General features: G+C 41.9%; 1 protein-coding gene across 1 annotated transcript; it reads left to right on the top strand.

Annotated features, from left to right (window-relative positions):
* Positions 1 to 1,121: 1,121 nt before the first annotated feature.
* LOC115204508 (eukaryotic peptide chain release factor GTP-binding subunit ERF3A) lies at positions 1,122 to 16,189 on the top strand. The gene is made up of 14 exons (XM_029770153.1): positions 1,122 to 1,585; positions 3,581 to 3,628; positions 8,123 to 8,371; positions 8,751 to 8,784; positions 8,930 to 9,007; positions 9,120 to 9,300; positions 9,530 to 9,684; positions 11,312 to 11,452; positions 11,688 to 11,781; positions 12,105 to 12,185; positions 12,455 to 12,628; positions 12,765 to 12,854; positions 13,002 to 13,170; positions 15,353 to 16,189. Exons 1-14 carry the CDS (start codon positions 1,393 to 1,395, stop codon positions 15,403 to 15,405), a joined length of 1,740 nt encoding a protein of 579 aa, XP_029626013.1. The 5' UTR covers positions 1,122 to 1,392; the 3' UTR covers positions 15,406 to 16,189.
* The last annotated feature ends 3,397 nt before the right edge of the window (positions 16,190 to 19,586 follow it).

The raw sequence follows: 19,586 nt of genomic DNA, 5'->3' as shown, positions 1-19,586 counted from the left end.
CTAGACATTCTCCCCCTAGTGGCAGAATTAGTACTTTGCACCAAGGCCTCAGCTGAACCTCAGCAGTGTCCATATAGAACAAAATTATAAACGCAACATGTGAAGTGTTGGTCCCATGTTTCATGAGCTGAAAAAAAGATCCCACAAATTATCCATACGCACAAAAAGCTTAACTCTCAAATTTTGTGCACATTTATTTACATTCCTGTTAGTGGGCATTTTTCATTTGCCAATGTAACCGATGTGAAATGGCTAGTTTGTTAGCGGTGGTGCGCGCTAATAGCGTTTCAATCGGTGACGTCACTCGCTCTGAGACCTGAAGTGGTTCCCCCTGAGTTACAAGGGCCGCGGGTTTTGTGGCGCGATGGGTAACGATGCTTCGTGGGTGTCAGTAGTTGATGTGTGCAAAGGTCCCTAGTTCGAACCCAGGTTGGCATAAGAGAGAGACGGAAACTGCACTGTTACACCAAGATAACCCGATCTTGGTGTAACTTGACAGGTGTGGCATATCAAGAAGTAGGAGTATTTCTGTCTGTAATAAAGCCCTTTGTTGGGAAAAACTCATTCTGGTTGGCTGGGCCTGGCTCACCAGTCACGTTAAATCCATAGATTAAGGCCTAACGAATGTATTTCAATTGACTGATTTCCTTCAATGAACAGTAACTCAGTAAACACGTTAATTGTTGCATGTTGCGTACATCTCTCTCCCATTAGATACCCACTGCCATTAGATACCCACTGTCTGTCAATAGAGAAGGCCTACACTGTGGAAAGAACTCAGAAACAGGCCTATACAAAAATATCCAATGATACCGTTTGTTGCAGATGCACTTTCTAGATTTTTGTGCGGGATGTTAATTTGAGGTAATGAAATTGAAGTTTAAACGGGATACGTGTGTTTTGTAAATAATAATGTTCAGACTGGCCTTTGCGCGTCTCGTGCAACGTTTGCCGAATCGGAACTAAAAAATGTTTAACCTGCAAGATGGGTCAGCAACGTTGACGTAAAAAGTGTGCTTTCCGTGTGTATGGAAATGTAGTTTTCTCGCTTCCTCCATTACGTTCTTCCGAATAACGGCGACACCTGCAATGCACAGCATCTCCCAGTATGCAACTGGTTGTCGCTCCCATCGGTTGGGGAGAGTCAGCAGCACACGAGGACTTGCTGGGAGTGCTGAGTCGAATCTTGCTTTCTCGTATCCCTTTACCGAGAGAAACCGGCTATTTTATCGCAAGTAAATCGAACACATATTAGACAGAGAGGGGAAGTTTGATCAATTTTATCGGGTGACCTCAATAACGGGTTAATAATAGGGGCGGACACTAGCCAGTTCAGCAACTGCGTAACGCAAGTATTTATCCACAGTAGTGAACATCTAGCAAAGACCCACGATGGACCCGAGAGACGCTGCCCCTGATTCCTGGGAACAAGAGGATGATGTTGAGGTCCCGGTCGACGGGAAACTCGATAACGAATTCGCCGCCATCAACGTGAATGCCAAACCGTTTGTCCCCAACATTAATGCCGTCGAATTTGTCCCGTCCTTCTTTCAGAAAGGCCCCTCGGAAGATCCTGATTCCGGTGGTAAGTTCGCGGTCACTCACGTTTGCGTTTTGCTAGATGGTTAGCTAGCTTGTTAGCAAGTTAACTTAGTTAGCTAGCTAACAAGCTCCACAACACACATGCGTCTACACTTTAGAGACCGGGTAAAGTAGCTAGTTAACGTTAAAGGCAAGCATTAGTTACCAAATTAACGGTATTTAGCTAGGCTAGTTAGTTAGAAACCGAACGTTAGTTTGTTTGTTAGCTAAGTTACTAACGTTAACTGTATTCGGTAGTTGGTGGATTGTTAATGGCTTGTTAGTAGCTAATATTTTCGGTAGGTTTTAGCTAACTATAGAAACGTTATGTTTCTAACCACTACTTAGTAGCTAGTTGCCGGTTAGCTCACTTAGCTTGCATTTAGCAAGCTGTCGCCGACAGTGTCTATAGTTAAATACGTTAGCTAATATTAACCATATGTGAGGTTTTGGACATTCGAGGTTTTAGTTAACTAGGTAAAGTAGCGAACGTTATCATTTTACCGAATGTTAGTTACTGGCATAACTAAGTTAACATTAGTTAGCCTATGTCAGTCGTGTGACAATTGTGTACGTAACGTTGGTAAGACAAACGGTCCCACATTTTTTTACTGTCTACGTGGGCTATGTAGTCAGAAATGGCTAGCTAAGACATTCTTGGCCAATTGTGCTTTTTTTGGTCTACCCTTCCCACAATGTAAGTTAAGATTTCAAGATATGTACCCAACTAGCTACTGTAGATAGATAACTAGTAATTATTTGAACGGGTACAACCTTGCCCCTTATAAATTGCAAGACATGACAACTTTAGGAGCTGGTAACTAGTGTTGACATTATTGGTGTGACGTGGACGATCTGACTTTGCATACGGTCCATAAGTGGAAGACAAACTTGTGAACAACGTGTCCCAATTGAGCAGACCAAGAAAGCAGAAATAACTAGTCAGAGCCATTTATACATGTTACTCTTACGTTTTGATGTAATGAAAATGAGCTGTGGCATGTTTTGGTCACTTCTGTCTTTTGCCAAATCCAATATGGAGGGGAATGTGTAAGGTGCTTCGTCTTGAAACATAAATTACCATCCATTCTAGAAAAGCTCTTAGGTTGTGGTGGTTATGCATTATCTATTAGGCAATACTAACTTGTAAGTCATGAGGGGATTCAAATCTAGCTATTTTCCCAGTCTGATATTTTTGTCCTACGGCAGCTGTCTTATCCTTTAACCTCGGCTTACCTGTTAACATGCTGGACACGCCTGTACAGGCATTCTGTTGTTGATGGACATCACCAATGTGTGTTTATACTAAAGATATTCAACCGCTCTTGAGGAAAATGTCAGCCCAGTAAAAGTATAGTAAACATCGAGCTGTTGGTGGGTTAACCTCTTCCGGTGGAGTGTTGTTGCGTATGGATGGGTTAGCTGACAATGTCACAAGTGGTTGACGCTTCAATGGGGCAGAAGTCAGATGTGATTCTGGATGGCCAGGTGGCTACCAACAATGACAAGAAACTGCCATGCGGGGAATCGTGACTACTGTCAGCTAGTTTCATCTTGTTCTTGAGACCATTTCTTGTGTTCATGTGTTTTAACTGATTCCATGTTAACTGAAATTTGCTAGCTGACCAAGAACTTTAACAATGTATTTGAGATCACAAGTGCTGATTTTGCACACACAAAATTCAATGAACATTGAAGAAATATAGTTTACATGTTGTCAACAATCTAAGCCAACCCGTATGTTTTGCCCCATAGTTGCGCAGGCTTTGGTTGTTGCTAAACAACCAACCTGTCTATAGTACATATTGCAAACCAGTTAACTGGGGGAACTGGTGTTGCAGTTTGTTGGCCTCATAAGAACTGTGTTAGTTGTGACCATTGTGGTAGACTGGAAGAGCGCTGGTCGGTAGATTTCACACCAATCCCACCTTACATTTTATTTGATGAATGTCTGATGAAAGAAGTGTTAATGTGAATATGCTCTACCTCTTTTTTTTAGCGGACATTGAACCAGTTGTTGCCACCATGGAGGTTGCAGAAACTGCAGGTATGTATATGTGTGTTTTACACCTGTGGTCATTTTGCTCTGTTCAGCGTTATCCATGAATGGCTTAGCTAGCCTCACAATCTATGGGCCCAGACTCTGGCCTCCGTAAATCCTGTCAACACACTGTTCAACGTCCACCAAAGCAACTGTCACTGGCATGAATCACTAATTGATGCTCGTGGGCCTCAGTCTTCTCAAATACTAGTCACAAAGTTCTGACATGTATCTAGTACATCTTCTAGAACACATTTCTGGTGCACATTCATTGTTGCCGTGGAAGGGTTCTGTATGTCAGCTATTTTTGGCCGCTGTTTGTCCCTTCTAGTCTCATTATGTGTAGATGACCACCAGTTGACTAGCTAATGTCTTGTTACATTATATTTAGACAAGAACCCATCCTCTCTATTATACGTACAAATTAAGGTGTGTTGTAATGCCAGTGAATTCTTTGAGGGTACTGTCATAATAAACAGATTGATGCTGGCTAGCTCTGTCTGCGCACATAGCTTTGGTGCAGACAAAGACCAAACTTGATGTCTGGTGTGGAAACTTGGTGCCTTATTCCATTTGGAGTAGCTGCAGTTCCTAATTTTCTGCGACACGGAAGTTTTGGACTGAAGAGAGATTTCTGCGCATGTGCAGGATCCGCTGCGTGCTTTCCCCTCCAAGTCCTTTGAGCTACTGCTCAGTGCATGCTCACTCCGTGACTCCGCTGCCACTTGTTTGAAGAAACGTTGTTCTTTGTCTGTTGTAACAGTAATCAAAGCGAACATAAGCACGACACAACAGGCAATTTATTTTTCATGGGGGGGTTGTTATTTAGGCGAGCTGTATGTACACAGCCTATCAACAAAGCAAGACTCAGACAGGCAGTCAGTAGTACGGGTGTAATGGTACAAAGATTCCTACTGAGCCGTTTGGTACAGGGACCTGGGTTCATTCCGCACTGTGAACCTGAATGAATACATAAATAAAAATGTTAGGCATGCGCTGCGTTGTATGCCTCAAGTAAGTCAAAATTGGGAAAAACATTTTGGGATATTCCGTTAACAACTGGAGCTTATGCGCGCGTTGTAATCAAAACTCAAATCTTATTTGGCGCATTTCAATCTGTTCTTTTGTGAGGCGCTGCCGGTAACTAGTTTTGTACGATTGTAAGTGGTGTGTTCAAAAAACCAGGACGATTCTCCGTTGTTTAAATCTCCAGTTTGGAAACCTTTTTGCTTCCCAGAAGATTACAGCGACAATGAACAGAGTATGTCGCCACTGATCAACATAAATACCTATACAACTGCCAACGCCTCAAACATGACACATTTAAGCCGACTTCACCCCGGTATTCCTACCACTGGAGCAAGATAGTTACTCTTTTGCATTTCCGTCTCCCCTCTGCATTCAAGCAACCCTTTGCAGCTGATTCTGCCACGGAAATTACAAGAGCGATAGCTATTTTTTATAGCTGCAGATATTTGCGCCCATTCTCGGTTGTTGAGAAGAATAGGGGGTTTCATCACCTCGTGAAAGTGCTCAAGCCACGTTATGAACTTTGCCCTCTCGCACCCGTTTCAGCAAACAGGTGTTAGTCCCCGCTCTATGTAAGCAAGCTAAAGAGGAAATTGTCAATTAATTGACCAATGCACCCTGTGTTGCCCTTACTACAGATGGATGGACCACCAGGGCTACAGAGCTACTTCACTCTGACAGCCCATCACTTTACCCCGGAGTGGGAAATGAGAACTAATGTGCTACAGACACGCCTCACTCGAGTCACACGTGCGCATATTTTTCTTTGTAAGAAAACATAGCATAGGCCTACACAATGTCTGAGTCATGTTTACATATTGATTTCACACAGATATTGCACTTTTATTTTAGTTTTGTAGATGGGTGGTCGTGTGTTTTCATTTAAGAAAATACAAAGTGTTGGTATTCCTGATTTGTGCTCTCATCAGGTATTATGACTCATGATCATAAATGGAATTTGTAACTGTTGGCATTTAATTTTCCGCTTTACCGAACCGTGACCCCAAAACTGCAATACCCACCTAACTGGGTTTGGTAAACCGTTACAACCCTTGTCAACAGCGATTTTTAATATGCAAATGTTGGCTATTGGGAGGCAGAGTTCTTTATCAGTAAATATGTCGGCATAAATCAAAAGATTTCATCACAAAACTCTGATCGTTTTGCACCAATGCAAAGTGCAGACTACGTCTTGCTTGTGCTACAGCAATATCTGTTACAACAGACGGAGCCTTCATATATATTTTTGGAATGTTCGTTTCAATCAGCTTTCCAGAACTGAGGCAGATAGACGGGCTACATGTCAATCAAATTGGTTGAGGGTTCAGTAAAGTGTGAGTAAAGCATAGAGTTTATTTCACTTTTTGTATATTACGACTTCACTTGCTTTGGCAATGTATAACATAATAACATATGTTTCCCATGCCAATAAAGCCCCTTGAATTGATTTGAGTATAGAGAGACTTGAACGTGCGTGTGTGTGAAATAACATGTGCAGAACATGATTCGGCTCATTCGTTTTGAGAAGTTGGGGGCGGGGGTGGGAACTCTGTAATTGTAGCCTCTGCCTATTCCATTTTCCACTTTACCCCAGAGTGTGCACTCAACCTCATGGTGAAGTATAATTCAAGTTTTACCGATGAAACGTCTGCTTACCAACCATTTGATCTCTATCAGTTTCATGGGGATTTTCATTTAGATCTTGAGTTCTACAGTTTGGAAGTAGCCTACAGTTGTCTAAAATGATGAACAGTAACCAGGTTTCCATCCAATTTTTTTTTATGCGAGTAAAGTACACCGGATAAAAATGTAGTGACAGGCCTGATGTGAGTAAAAAAATGTGGGGAACTTTCAAAATGTCGACAAACTACGCTACACAATGTGGGATCTTTTTGTTGGTTTAACTGAATTCTAGAGCGTGCGTGCCAATTCCAGAGTTGGCACACGCTATATTATTACGCGTTTTTTGTGTGCGAAACCCATCAGTTGAAAATGTGAAGGAAACCCATTTAACTTGTACTGCAAAGGGTATTTTTATGTGCACTGTCATCACGCACAGCCTTATATCTGCAACAAGTACATTTGATGGAAACGCGTCTCTGGTGGGGAAATGCGCATGTTGGTTTTTTATACAGATTTGAGAATGTCAGCGTCAACCTGTGGCCAATTGGATGGTAACCGAGCCAGTGAGTGAAGTTCAGAGCAGATGGTGTTAAGAAGCTCTAGCAGAGCCTACCTGTGTGTTTAGTTTAAGTCAAAGCACTTATTGAGTTTTGGAGAAGAGTAACTCGTAACATTATACTAGTTATTATATTATGTAGAAGACTATCATTATGTGATCTAGCAGACATTGATTCAGCTTTGATCTAACTTTATTGAATGAGCACCATTCGTCTGAGTAGAGCAGAGACTGTGGGTAAAGTAGAGAATCGGACACGTGCAGAAGCTTCGGGACCTTTTGCTGTTGGGAAGAGGGGTCCAGAATGATCCCCAGTCACTCCATTCAATTAGTCTGACTTTTCCTGTGACTGGCAAAATGACTTCAGCTTGCCTTACTGTTGAGGTCTTACATAATTTACATTAGGCTAAAAGTTGTGAATGTGCAGGATGGAAGAAAGGCTTGAAGTCCAGCCAAACAGGTCCGGGCCCAGGCTGCCTTGGAGCACTCACTGACCTCTAACCCATATTCTACTGCAAGTGTTTCCTGGTCCTGAGTACCCAGAGTGGTAGACATTTGTTTTTCCCCTAGCATTACACACCTGATTCCAGTAATTTAACCTTTGATTAAGTGCAATCTGGTGTGTAGTAAGTACTAAGTTAACCAAATGTGCACCCATTTGGGTCCTCAGGACCAGGATTAAACACTACGGATTTCACTCTCTCATAGTTGGAATGATGAGCCATGCTCTTCAAGTGTCAGCATGGTCTGTCATCACTACTGCGGTCTTTAAAGCAAGTAGGGTGCTGAATGGTTACACTATTTCAGGCGTTAAATGGCTTTTTATAGAAATCAAAGAAGGAAAAAATTGTATCAATGTTATTGGAATGAACTCTGACCTTAAACTCTTAAACTCATTCTGTAGTTTTAACTGTAAAATCTTGTCAAAACTGATGCCAGAAGTTTAGCTGTAGTAACCATTAACAAGCTTACTCGTTGAACAATCCCCTCATGGCTAATTAATTGGCTCTAACTGTACTATATGAGTACTCTGCATCATTGCCAGCCTGTAGTGTACCCCTAGTTAGGTTTTCCTCTTTGAATATGAAATCTTATGTCAAACTAATTACATTTACATTTATTTTATCTATCTAAACTAAAACATTTGTAGAGAAACTTAATTTACTAAATTCTTAGCTACGGTGGTAGGCTTTTTCACATCAGACCTGAGACCAAAGGAATCTATTTTCAAACTCAAATCATGATTACTCATACCACACCACTAATGCTCTGTTCGGTTTGTCCCTGGTCAGCCCCGGTGGAGAACGGCGACTCTGAAATGACCACAGAGGAGACGTGGGACCTGAAAGGGGTGGAGCCCAATGAGGAAGAACCAGGAGGAGGGCCTGGTGGCGACGGGGGACCAATAGTTGTTGAGGAGATTCTGGAGGAGGAAGTCCTGGAGGAGGAGGAAGATGTGCCAATCATGCCTAAAGTGGTAGCCCTCCCACCAGACGCGCCCAAGAAGGAACATGTGAATGTGGTGTTCATCGGTCATGTTGGTGAGTGGGGGCACATCTGCTTATTTCTTCCTCTTTTTCATGGCTATTGCAGTGGTTTCACATACTATCACTTAGGTGTGTGGGTCATCTCTGCGTTGCTCTGTTATTTCTCTGTTTCATTTGATCCAATAAAACTTGTTTATTGGCAGCCCTATATAACATCCAGAGTTGTCACTGCCACACCTGGATTGCTGATTGGGGTTTCTGTCAAAGAAACAAATCTAGGGGAAACGATGCTATTGCCTTAATAGGAAACAGTGAAAAACTAGGCAATGTTTTGTATTTATTTTTCATTTAATCAGCCCTGTTACAAGGCTAGACAGCACAGGCCATTTTTATCTGCTCTCACCACTCCCTGTTGTCCCTCATCTCTCCCTAGATGCTGGCAAGTCTACCATCGGAGGACAAATCATGTGAGTATCTTTTTCTGTTGTGGTTATGATTCATTCAGTCCAATGGGGCTTTTAACACCTGTTGCATTTCTCACCACCCCTCCACTCTTTGCGCCTTCCCCCTCTCTTCATCAATCCCTCTGGTTATCCCCTTCCTCACTGGTAGGTATTTAACGGGCATGGTGGAGAAGAGAACTCTGGAGAAGTATGAAAGAGAAGCCAAGGAGAAGAACAGGGAAACCTGGTGAGTTACTCTGCTTTTTACCAGGGTCTACTGCAAAAAGTATATGAAATGGCATGACTAAAGCCTGTCAGTATAACAAGGGTTTAACCCCCTCCCTTCCTCTGTCTGCCAGGTACCTCTCCTGGGCTCTGGACACTAACCAGGAGGAGCGAGACAAGGGGAAGACTGTGGAGGTGGGCAGAGCGTACTTTGAAACTGAGAAAAAGCACTTTACCATCCTGGATGCACCAGGCCACAAAAGCTTTGTGCCCAATATGATCGGAGGAGCATCGCAAGCTGACCTGGCTGTGCTGGTGAGTCCATAGTGTCATGCTGTTGTGGCTGCAAATACCAAAATATCCAGTTGAGAGACAAAGATCTCTTGAAATGGTAAATATAAAGATTATAAAAATAACGATTTGAAATTAAGAAGGAACCATGATAAATATTTGTTTACTTGGTCGTAAAATACATTGTTTTGAAATCTACACAGCAATGTCACGGTTCTTTGAATGATTTTCGATGTGTATTTCTCCTGCCTAGGTGATCTCAGCCAGGAAGGGAGAGTTTGAGACGGGCTTTGAGAAGGGTGGACAGACACGGGAGCATGCCATGTTGGCCAAAACGGCGGGGGTGAAGCATCTGATCATCCTCGTCAACAAAATGGACGACCCCACAGTGAACTGGAGCCTAGAGAGGTGCGCAGTTACCACTTAGAGCACAGAAATCACATCAGGCTACAGGAAACTGGTAGTCATGAGTGCTTGTTTCAGTTTACATAAACATGAAAACACCCATTACAGACAAGATGCTATAGTGATGGTCAAAGCCTAGGGTGGAATCCTTTGTTGATGTAGGGTCTTTGTAGAACTTTAACTCTTACATCTAGATGTGCCGCTAGCGGAACGCCTCGCCAATATCCAATGATAGAGCGTGGCGCGAATTACAAACACCTCAGAAATCCCAAAACGTAAAATTTTTCAAACATACGACTATTTTACACCATTTTAAAGACAAGACTCTCCTTTCTCTAACCACATTGTCCCATTTCAAAAAGGCTTTACAACGAAAGCAAAACATTAGATTATGTCAGAGTACCCAGCCAGAAATAATCACCCATTTTTCAAGCTAGCATATAATGTCACAAAAACCAAAACCACAGCTAAATGCAGCACTAACCTTTGATCTTCATCAGATGACACCCCTAGGACATTATCTTATACAATACATGCATGTTTTGTTCATATTTGTATCAAAAAACAGCTTTTTACATTTGCATGTGACGTTCAGAACTAGCATACCCACCGAAAACTTCCGGTGAATTTACTAAATTACTCACGATAAACGTTCACCAATTTTTTTTTTTTTAAATGGCTTTTCGGTGAAAGCACATTTTGCAATATTCTGAGTAGATAGCCCGGCCATCATGGCTAGCTATTTTGACACCCACCAAGTTTGGCACTCACCAAACTCAGATTTACTATAAGAAAAATTGGATTACCTTTGCTGTTCTTCATCAGAATGCACTCCCAGGACTTCTACTTCAACACCCAATGTTTTTGTTCCAAATAATCCATAGTTATATCCAAATAGCGGCGTTTTGTTCTTGCGTTCAAGACACTATCGTGACAAAAAATGTCAAAATATTCAATTACCGTACCTCGAAGCATGTCAAACGCTGTTTAAAATCAATTTTTATGCGATTTTTCTCGTAAAATAGCGATAATATTCCGACCGAGAGACCTTGTTTTCGTTCAAACACTGAAAATAGAAAATGGAGTCTTCACATGCACGCGCCCACCCGTGTCATTGTTCTCAGAACGACCACTTTCCAAAAGCCCTACTGTTTTTCGCCCAGGGACTGCAGAGTCATCATTCCCCATTCTGGCGCCTTCTGGGAGCCTTAGAAAATGTCATGTTACAGCAGAGATCCTGTATTTTCGATAAAGAGGCTATAGAAGGACAAGAAATGGTCAGACAGGGCACTTCCTGTATGGAATCTTCTCAGGTTTTGGCGTGCCATATGAGTTCTGTTATACTCACAGACACCATTCAAACAGTTTTAGAAACGTTAGGGTGTTGTCTATCCAAATCAAATAGTTATATGCATATTCTAGTTTCTGGGCATGCGTAATAACCAGATTAAATCGGGTACGTTTTTTTATCCGGACGTGAAAATACTGCCCCCTATCCTAAACAGGTTAACGGAAATCATGCATAAATTGAAATCATTACAAGATTTGCTCGAGAGTTTAACATTTATTCTCATGCATCAGAAATCCAGCTCAACCCACAATTAATTTTTTGTTTAACCTGAAACCTCAGGTACGAAGAATGCAAGGAAAAACTAGTGCCATTTTTGAAGAAGGTTGGCTTCAACCCCAAGAAAGACATTCACTTCATGCCCTGCTCCGGCCTCACAGGAGCCAACCTCAAGGAGCCTGTTGAGTCGTGCACTTGGTATACGTGAGTATCACCAGCTTTTACACTGCTGTTCCTGGGCTGTGTTCACTAGGTACGAAACGGAGGAAAACAGTCCAAAATGGAGAGGTACTATCTGTTCTTGTCCAGTAAGAAACGCTCCTTCCTTCTCTGTTAACGAAGCCACACCAAAGGTACTATAACGTTCCAGTGTGAATGGATTGAATATTCTCCTGACGCTACTGTCCTGACCTGTTTATCTCCTCTGTCTATCTTCCAGGGGGTTACCATTCATTCCACATCTGGACAGTTTGCCAAATTTAAACAGAGCGAGCGACGGACCAGTCAGATTACCCATTGTAGACAAATACAAGGTGAAGACGACCACATTATGGAACCTTAATATTTTTATTCTATTGCCATAAATATGGCAACCAACTCATTATATTTAAGTGTTTATTTAGATATGGTTGTCCTTTACATGACAGTATTTTGATGGTCAACAACTGTAGTGGGCTATGTCATTCGTACTGCCCACATCAGCAGCTACACTGTACATTTAACATCCTATTTCCTGGTAATAAAAAGCCTATTAAACCACACTAGTTTTTAAGCCTCTCACACTACTGTAGAATACCTTTTTTTGACTTGGGTTACTTAATCTGGCCTCTTTCTACTATTGTTCCCCACCCTATAGGACATGGGTACTGTCATCCTGGGGAAACTGGAGTCAGGGTCCATCAGTAAAGCACAGCAGCTTGTCATGATGCCAAACAGGGTAAGACATTCTCCAGCAGTCTGCCATGGAACATCCAACGCCCATCAGAGCATTAGAGCTATAGCTAATCCTAGCTAATGGGGTGGCAAGTATCTTAAGCCAGAGTTTAGTCATAGGTATTTTTTTCTCATGTTTTCCATTTGTCTGTGCCACACGGTATCTCCCTCTGTTTTTTTTTTTACCATAAAGGTGTTCGCTCCATCTCTTATGAACGTGTGTTAATGGCTGCGTATCCCTTCCATCCTTCCTCTTTCCATCCCTCCTTGTAGCACACAGTGGAGGTGTTGAGCCTGCTGAGTGATGACGTGGAGACAGATGATGCTTCTCCTGGAGAGAACCTGAAGCTGAGACTGAAGGGCATCGAGGAGGAGGAGATCCTGCCAGGCTTCATCCTCTGTAACGCTGAGAACCTCTGCCACTCTGGACGCACCTTTGACGCCCAGGTACGCCAGTCACCACGCCACCACAGATACTAAGTTGGTTGGAGTTGGACCGTAGTCCTGTCTGAATGTCGCCCTAATGGCAAACATTTTGAATTTATTGGTGTTTGTTTTTACTCAGTGTTGTGTGTTCTCACAGATTGTCATCATTGAACACAAGTCCATTATCTGCCCTGGTTACAATGCTGTCCTCCACATCCACACCTGCATTGAAGAAGTGCAAATTACGGTAAAGATACTGTCATAATGCCATAACCTACAGAAGGAACCATCTTAATTTTGAATCTGCAATGTATTCCCTTTGAACTGCACCTGACAAATAGTGTTTTAAAGACATGCCACTATAGTTATTGTGATGGTTCCGCTCCACATCTAGGCCTTAATCTGTCTGGTAGACAAGAAGTCGGGAGAGAAAAGTAAGACGCGACCGCGCTTTGTGAAACAGGACCAGGTGTGCATTGCCCGTCTGCGCACCGCTGGAACCATCTGCCTTGAAACCTTCAAAGACTTCCCCCAGATGGGACGGTTCACCCTACGGGATGAAGGTACGGGCCTCTGCCATCACTGGGACTGTTAGTAGGCGGCAGGTAGCCTAGCGTTGAGCCAGTAAAGGAAAGGTTTCTCGGTCGAATACCCAAGCTGACTACTTGGCACTTAACCCTGATTACTTATGTAAGTTGCTCTGGATAAGAGCATCTGTTGACTGATGAAAGTGTATATGTAAAATTTTAGTAGTCCTTTAATGGCCATGCTGGAAGGAACAATGGTTTAAATGTAGTCCAAACTAAAACCAAGGTTAAGGTGGGGCTGGGTGATATACCGTATTTTATGATATACCGGTATTGATGCAGGGACCGACCGGTTTGGGTTTTTACTTTACCTTCTATACCGGTATTTGAATGTTTGGTTTGTTAAATGTGATACGCGATGTGTAATGTCAATTTTTATAGGTTACTTCGCTACTTCAGTCAGCTCTCTCCGCTCTTTCTCTCCGTGCCACTTTCCACACAGACCTAGCCACGCCCCCTGTCACTCAAGGAGCGCGTTTGATGTTCCTTAACCACTAGACACTTGCGTTGAGTCTGCATGGTCAATGCAACAATGTTGATGACAGCAATGCTGTTTTCACTTTGCTTCTTAATATAAATCCACTAGCGTTCTATAATGACACTTAGTGTGTTTCTTACATCAGCAAACAGCTAGTTTGTCTTTTCTTAGCAAGTTGCCCTAAATCTTGAGACACTAATTGTTAGCCACTAATGCTAATAGATAGCTAGCTAATACAGCCTGATAATACCAGTGATGGTGTAGACCTAAATCAGCATGTTTGTGCAACAGCATCTTCTATATCAAAGAGGAATATGCAAAGCAAGAATATGTTAGCTACATGAAGTAGTTAAGAGAACATGCAATGTAGCCAAAGCTTATAGGGTTCCCTAGGAAGCACGTATCAACACTTTAGTTCCTTCCCTGTCACAATAACTCCTCCCTGGCATTTTAATTCGTTGTCATCTCAAACACTGTATTCAAAGTGCCCACTATTATATTCTAACTATAGAATTAGAATAGTCATTATATTTCCATGATTCAAACAGTTTTACTCTAATTCGCAGGTCAAGTCGCATTTGCAACATTTGGTTAAAAATAAGTTCTTGATTATTTTTCCCATATCGTGCAGCCCTACATGGCTGTATGGAAATTCTCAATTGAGCAGTGGTGTAAAAATACTTTCAAGTTCTACTTGTTTTTTTTGTATCTGTACTTTTACTTCACTACATTCCTAAAGAAAATAATGTACTTTTTTACTCCATACATTTTCCCTGACACCTAAAAGTACTCGTTACATTTTGAATGCTTGGCAGGACAGGACAATGGTCCAATTCACGCACTTGTCAAGAGAACATCCCTGGTCATCTACTGCCTCTGATCTGGAGAACTCACTAAACACAAATGATTTGTTTGTAAATTATTGTTGAGTGTTGGAGTGTGCCCCTGGCTATCTGTAAGCAAGAAAATGGTGCCGTCTGGTTTGCTTAATATAAGGAATTTTAAATTATTTTTGCTTTTGATACTTAAGTACATTTTAATCAATTACATTTTTTTTTATACTTAAGTATATTTAAAACCAAATACTTTTACTCAAGTAGTATTTTACTGGGTGATTTTTACTTGAGTAATTCTCTATTAACGCATCTTTACTTTTACTCAAGTATGACAATTGGGTACTTTTTTCCACCACTGTAATTGAGTGCAGGAGATGCAGTAATGTTAAGTGCTGACATTTTGTTTTGGTTGAATTGAACACTATAAAACAATCAAAATGGGGAAAGACTCATTGAAATCACTTAATGTATGTGTTGCCACCCTAGGATCACCCACTACTCATAAAGTAAATGTAGAACTTTTATTCAAAAACTAAAAACAGTCATACTGTCAATTTTTTTTCAAATACCGTGATAGAATATTTTGGTCATATTGCCCAGCCCTAGATTAGTCTGTTAGTGGTTGTGTTGCATTCGTGGTGAAAAAGTACTGTTGGTTGGGGAGTGGGGTAGAGCGGATGGGTCATTCATTGGGACCCTAAAGAGGGAGGGAGTCTGTAGGAGGGGGTCGGAGAGTGGAGGGGCTCCACTTATGACGTTTTGATTTTAATTTAAAACTAGCCCATTTGGACATGAGTAGACCGGGGCTTTGCTGTTAACCTACGTCTCTGTGTCCTCTCCCCAGGTAAGACCATTGCCATTGGTAAGGTGTTGAAGCTCGTTGCTGAGAGGGACTGAAGCGGTTGCATGGGAGTCCCCGGTCACAGTCCGGCACCATGGTGGGGTGGGGGTGAAGAGTGGGATCAGGGGTCATCGATGGGAACACAGGCGGCGGTGACGGAAACTCTGCTCGCGGCCCTCCTCTCTTCTCTCCCCCCTTGACCTGTTGATGATCAGCTTAAAAAACTTATCTGAAAAAGAAACCTGTTTTTAAGCAAATGAAAAACGAGATCAAGTACACACGAGTCAGCTTTCTCATATTGAGAGCTCAGCTATGCCATTTTTGGGTTAGGCCCTGCCCCCAAACCCATTCCCTCACACCCCAACTCTGGTCTACTCATGACCATAACACAATTGTTTTCTCTTCCAGTTTTTTATTTTTATTTTTTCTTCCATCATTGAAAATTTAAAATGGCAGCATTATATCTGTAACCAGACGAGGACCAGGATTTGCTTGTAATACAGAAAAATATATTATTTACAAAAAAAGATGTTTGAGAATTTAACAAGTTGAAACCAAAATGTTATTATCTTGGTTGTACAAACGGTTGCAAATATCCACTAACTTCCCAAAATTCAGAATCGGGGGAATAGGCAGGAAATCTGGAATCCTCCAGCCAGGATTTCTGGAAAACCTGGGAATTTTGTGAAAATTAACAGATTTTTGCAACCCTAGTTGTACATGTCTCCCATTGCTTTTACCCACTTTTGGTTTCTCTTATATGGCGTTCTGGCAGTGTGCTTGAGCGCCTTCACATGTTGTTAAAGCAAACTACTATGACAATAAAATATCAAAATTGGAGATGTGCTAGTTCTTTATTTGGGCTGTTTCACAGAAGTGTTTAACGCTAGAGGAAAAATATAATTAAGTTGACATGAAATTTGTCATTTAATCTTTATCATGCATACCAATTTTTTTTCTTTACCCTGTGAGAAAGATGGAATTTAGTAGAGCTGTTTCATGGCACAAGTGTGTTCGGGCAGTCCTTTTCAAAGCCTTAAATACTTCATTTCAACCCATACAGAATGTGCCCTACAGCTGGATATTTGCCTGTGTAATGATGACCACTTGTGTACCTTTTGTACTCCTCTAAATTACATGACCAGCAGGTGGCGCCTCTCTTCTCTCCCTTTCAAGTTTTACCGGAATGGATATTGTTTTAATCACAGATCAATTTAATAAATGAAACATGACTTGTATTTACGCTAACCTAATTATCCATACACAACTGACATCTGGACCCAATTAGAATGTGTCTATAATACTCTCCCATACCATAAATTACCCATTCTCCATAAGCATCATGCCCTTTTCAAACTTAAATTCTATCAATTTGTAGCATTCAAATGTACAGTATTCAATTGATTTTATTTGTAGAATTTGGCCATCAGGCCCCATCAGAAACAGTCCTGATGGCATGGCCCTGCCATAACCCTTCCAGCTGACATCTTAGAATACATTTGCTGTTCCATTTTCCCATAATACATAGCCTAAAATGCCATGTGGGAAGAATATACTGTATGTCAACAGGGCACAAACTGGAGCAAAGCAGAGATTGTCATGACATGGTGGAGGGACACAGAGCGGGATAGGGAACTACAGGGTGGGGTCACTGTTCTGTGGGTGTGGCTTTGGCCATAGTGGTTTTGACAGTCATCAGAGGAGCAGCCAGCCAGCCTCTGACCAACACTGGGCAAAGAGCGAGAGACAACACAGGCGAAACGCCTAATGGTAAGTGAGGACATCGTTTTTTTTGTTTTGAATTAAATTGAAAACTACAGGATTTGATTTAATGTAGAAATGAGATGAAATTTCTTTTTCCATGTTTTATTGCAATTTTCAAATATGATCTAAAATAGTGAGTTCTGCAGTGAGTTCTGAAGTATCAGTGATTTGATAAAGTCCTATACTTTTAAGTGGTGTCTGTTCTGATCTGGTATCCTTCCTCAGCACAACCCAAGGATGCAATCCACAGTGGTCACCGTTGTTGACGTGGATCGTAAAACCAGCTGCACCAGCACCAACCATGACACCCAGGACACTGAAGTAACGACCCCACTGAACCATGTCCCTGACGGGGTCACCCTGGGCACTAACGTCCCCTGCTGGTACTACTTCACCAGGCCCATCCTGGCCATCCTTATCGGCGGAGTGCTGTTCGGCTTGGGCACGGCCCTCTCTCTGCTCTACCTGCTGGGTCCTATGTTCCTTTCTGTGGGACTCATGTTCCTGGTCACGGGGCTGGTGTGGGTGCCCATGGTGAAACAGACTAGAGCACAAGGCTCTGACCAAGGTCAATGGCAAGGCGCTTCAGGTGCACGAACAGCACTGAAGAGCCATGGACTCTTCAAGCTAAAACTATGTTGTTCTGTTTTGTACTGTAGAGTAGGTCAACTGTGTTAGTGGGGTTTTCTCCCAACAGAATTCTGAAAAGCACACTTTCTAAAAGATGTATAAATGTGTGAGGAGGCAGGTGTAACATAACATATTTGTATTTATTTAACCTTTATTTATGCAGGTTAGTCTTATTCATATAGATTCCATTTTGCAAGAGAGACCTCTGTGAAATGCACTGTTTATCTTCTGTATGTAGCTGTCCTCTATCTAGGCCCTAATACAAATATGGGATTGAATGACCTCGTCCTGTAAAAGTGCACATCATGTGACTGCTCTGTTGGAGGGTTTTAACATGATCGGAACATGGCCCTGCTGCTGCGGCCCAGGCTATCCCATGTTTCTGTCTGATTGTGATCTGTAATAGTTGTTTTTCCTCCATAAACCGCTGTTGTAGTGGATTGCTAAATCCTTTAGAAACAGGATTACAGAGTCAGAAAATTCTACCGGACATTATTATAGCTGATTGTTGAAGTCATGATGGACAGTTGGACACTGAGTGGTAGTGGGTGCACCTTTGCTCTGTCCCTCAATACTGCTGCTGGATTAAATAATATAACATTTTATGTTTCTGGGTCAAAAAGGATGTGTCCATCTGGTCAAAAGCAAAACATTTTTTAAAGGAGGTGGGGCCAGTGGGATTTGAATTCGGTCTAAGTTAGCCAAAATTTTTACATTTTTACCTAAACTTGAGATGTTAGTTTTACTTTGCATTGTGCATTTGTTCATTCAATCATTCATGTAGGCTACTCTGATTCCATTAATATCCAACATTGTGAGAGCAGCAAGTCTTCAGGTACCCTTTATCTTCTTTCTAAATGTGTCATTTTATTTATGAACATAATGCAGCAATTGTGTAATGAATAATAAATTAGATTTGATAGACTAGTCTCATTTTCAATGTACAGTAATAAATTGTATGGGGGCACATGTTTTTCTGTACAAAAGACCACAAGGTGGCAATAGGCCTACATGCCATTACTTAGCAGTCAGGTGAGAGGTTGGGTGTATCACATTATACTGAGGCTGCAGACAGGCAGTCCAAATCAGATCTTTTTTTCCACTAATTGGCCAATCGGATCAGCTCTGAAAAAGATCTGTGAAAATATCTGATGGTATTGGTCAAACGAGTAATTAGTGGAAAAAAGATCAGAATATGGCTGCCTGTGTAAACACAGCCTTAGAGGCTTTTGTCTGTCATTACTGTTTTAATTTATAGAAAAAATCTGGATGTGAAGAGATTTCTGCCATTGTTCTTGTGGAAATGAGGGAGAGAAACACAGAATGAGTCAAATGTTGTCCAGAATGTCATTCCACAGGTGAAAGGAATATCATGATGCTTGTGAACAGACATTAGTGTGCCATGTTTGGCGTCTCTCTGCATATTGGACTGATGACCGATATCTAGAAAATCAGAACTATCATGGTTCCTTTCTACAATGCATGTCACACATGTCCTACCTCCTTTACAGTATTAATATGGCTGGTGTCGTGCCAGTATCCCGTCTACCCAGCCCCCCCCCTCACCTGTCTACGGCTACCACGCCCCACCTCTGTGCTGTGCCCTGTGCTGTGACACAGGAAAACCTGAATAGGGCGAGCTTCCTCACCTGTCTCACCTTACCTGTTCAAACAAACGGCTCCGTTTGAAACTCTACCCCAACCGAATTCACCGAATTCCACCAGGAAACCAACTGCAAATGATAGTTAGAAAAGAAAAAGTGGTCTAAACAAAGTATTTGTTAGGCCTCTATCTCCAAGCCAATTTAGAGGCATGGAGCCGACTTACCGTGGTCTAGGGCGC

This window comes from Salmo trutta, chromosome 1 (assembly GCF_901001165.1).
Source record: "Salmo trutta chromosome 1, fSalTru1.1, whole genome shotgun sequence".
NCBI lineage: Eukaryota > Metazoa > Chordata > Actinopteri > Salmoniformes > Salmonidae > Salmo > Salmo trutta.
The sequence above is the reverse complement of the archived record's forward strand: the minus strand, read 5'-3'. Positions and strand labels throughout refer to the sequence as shown.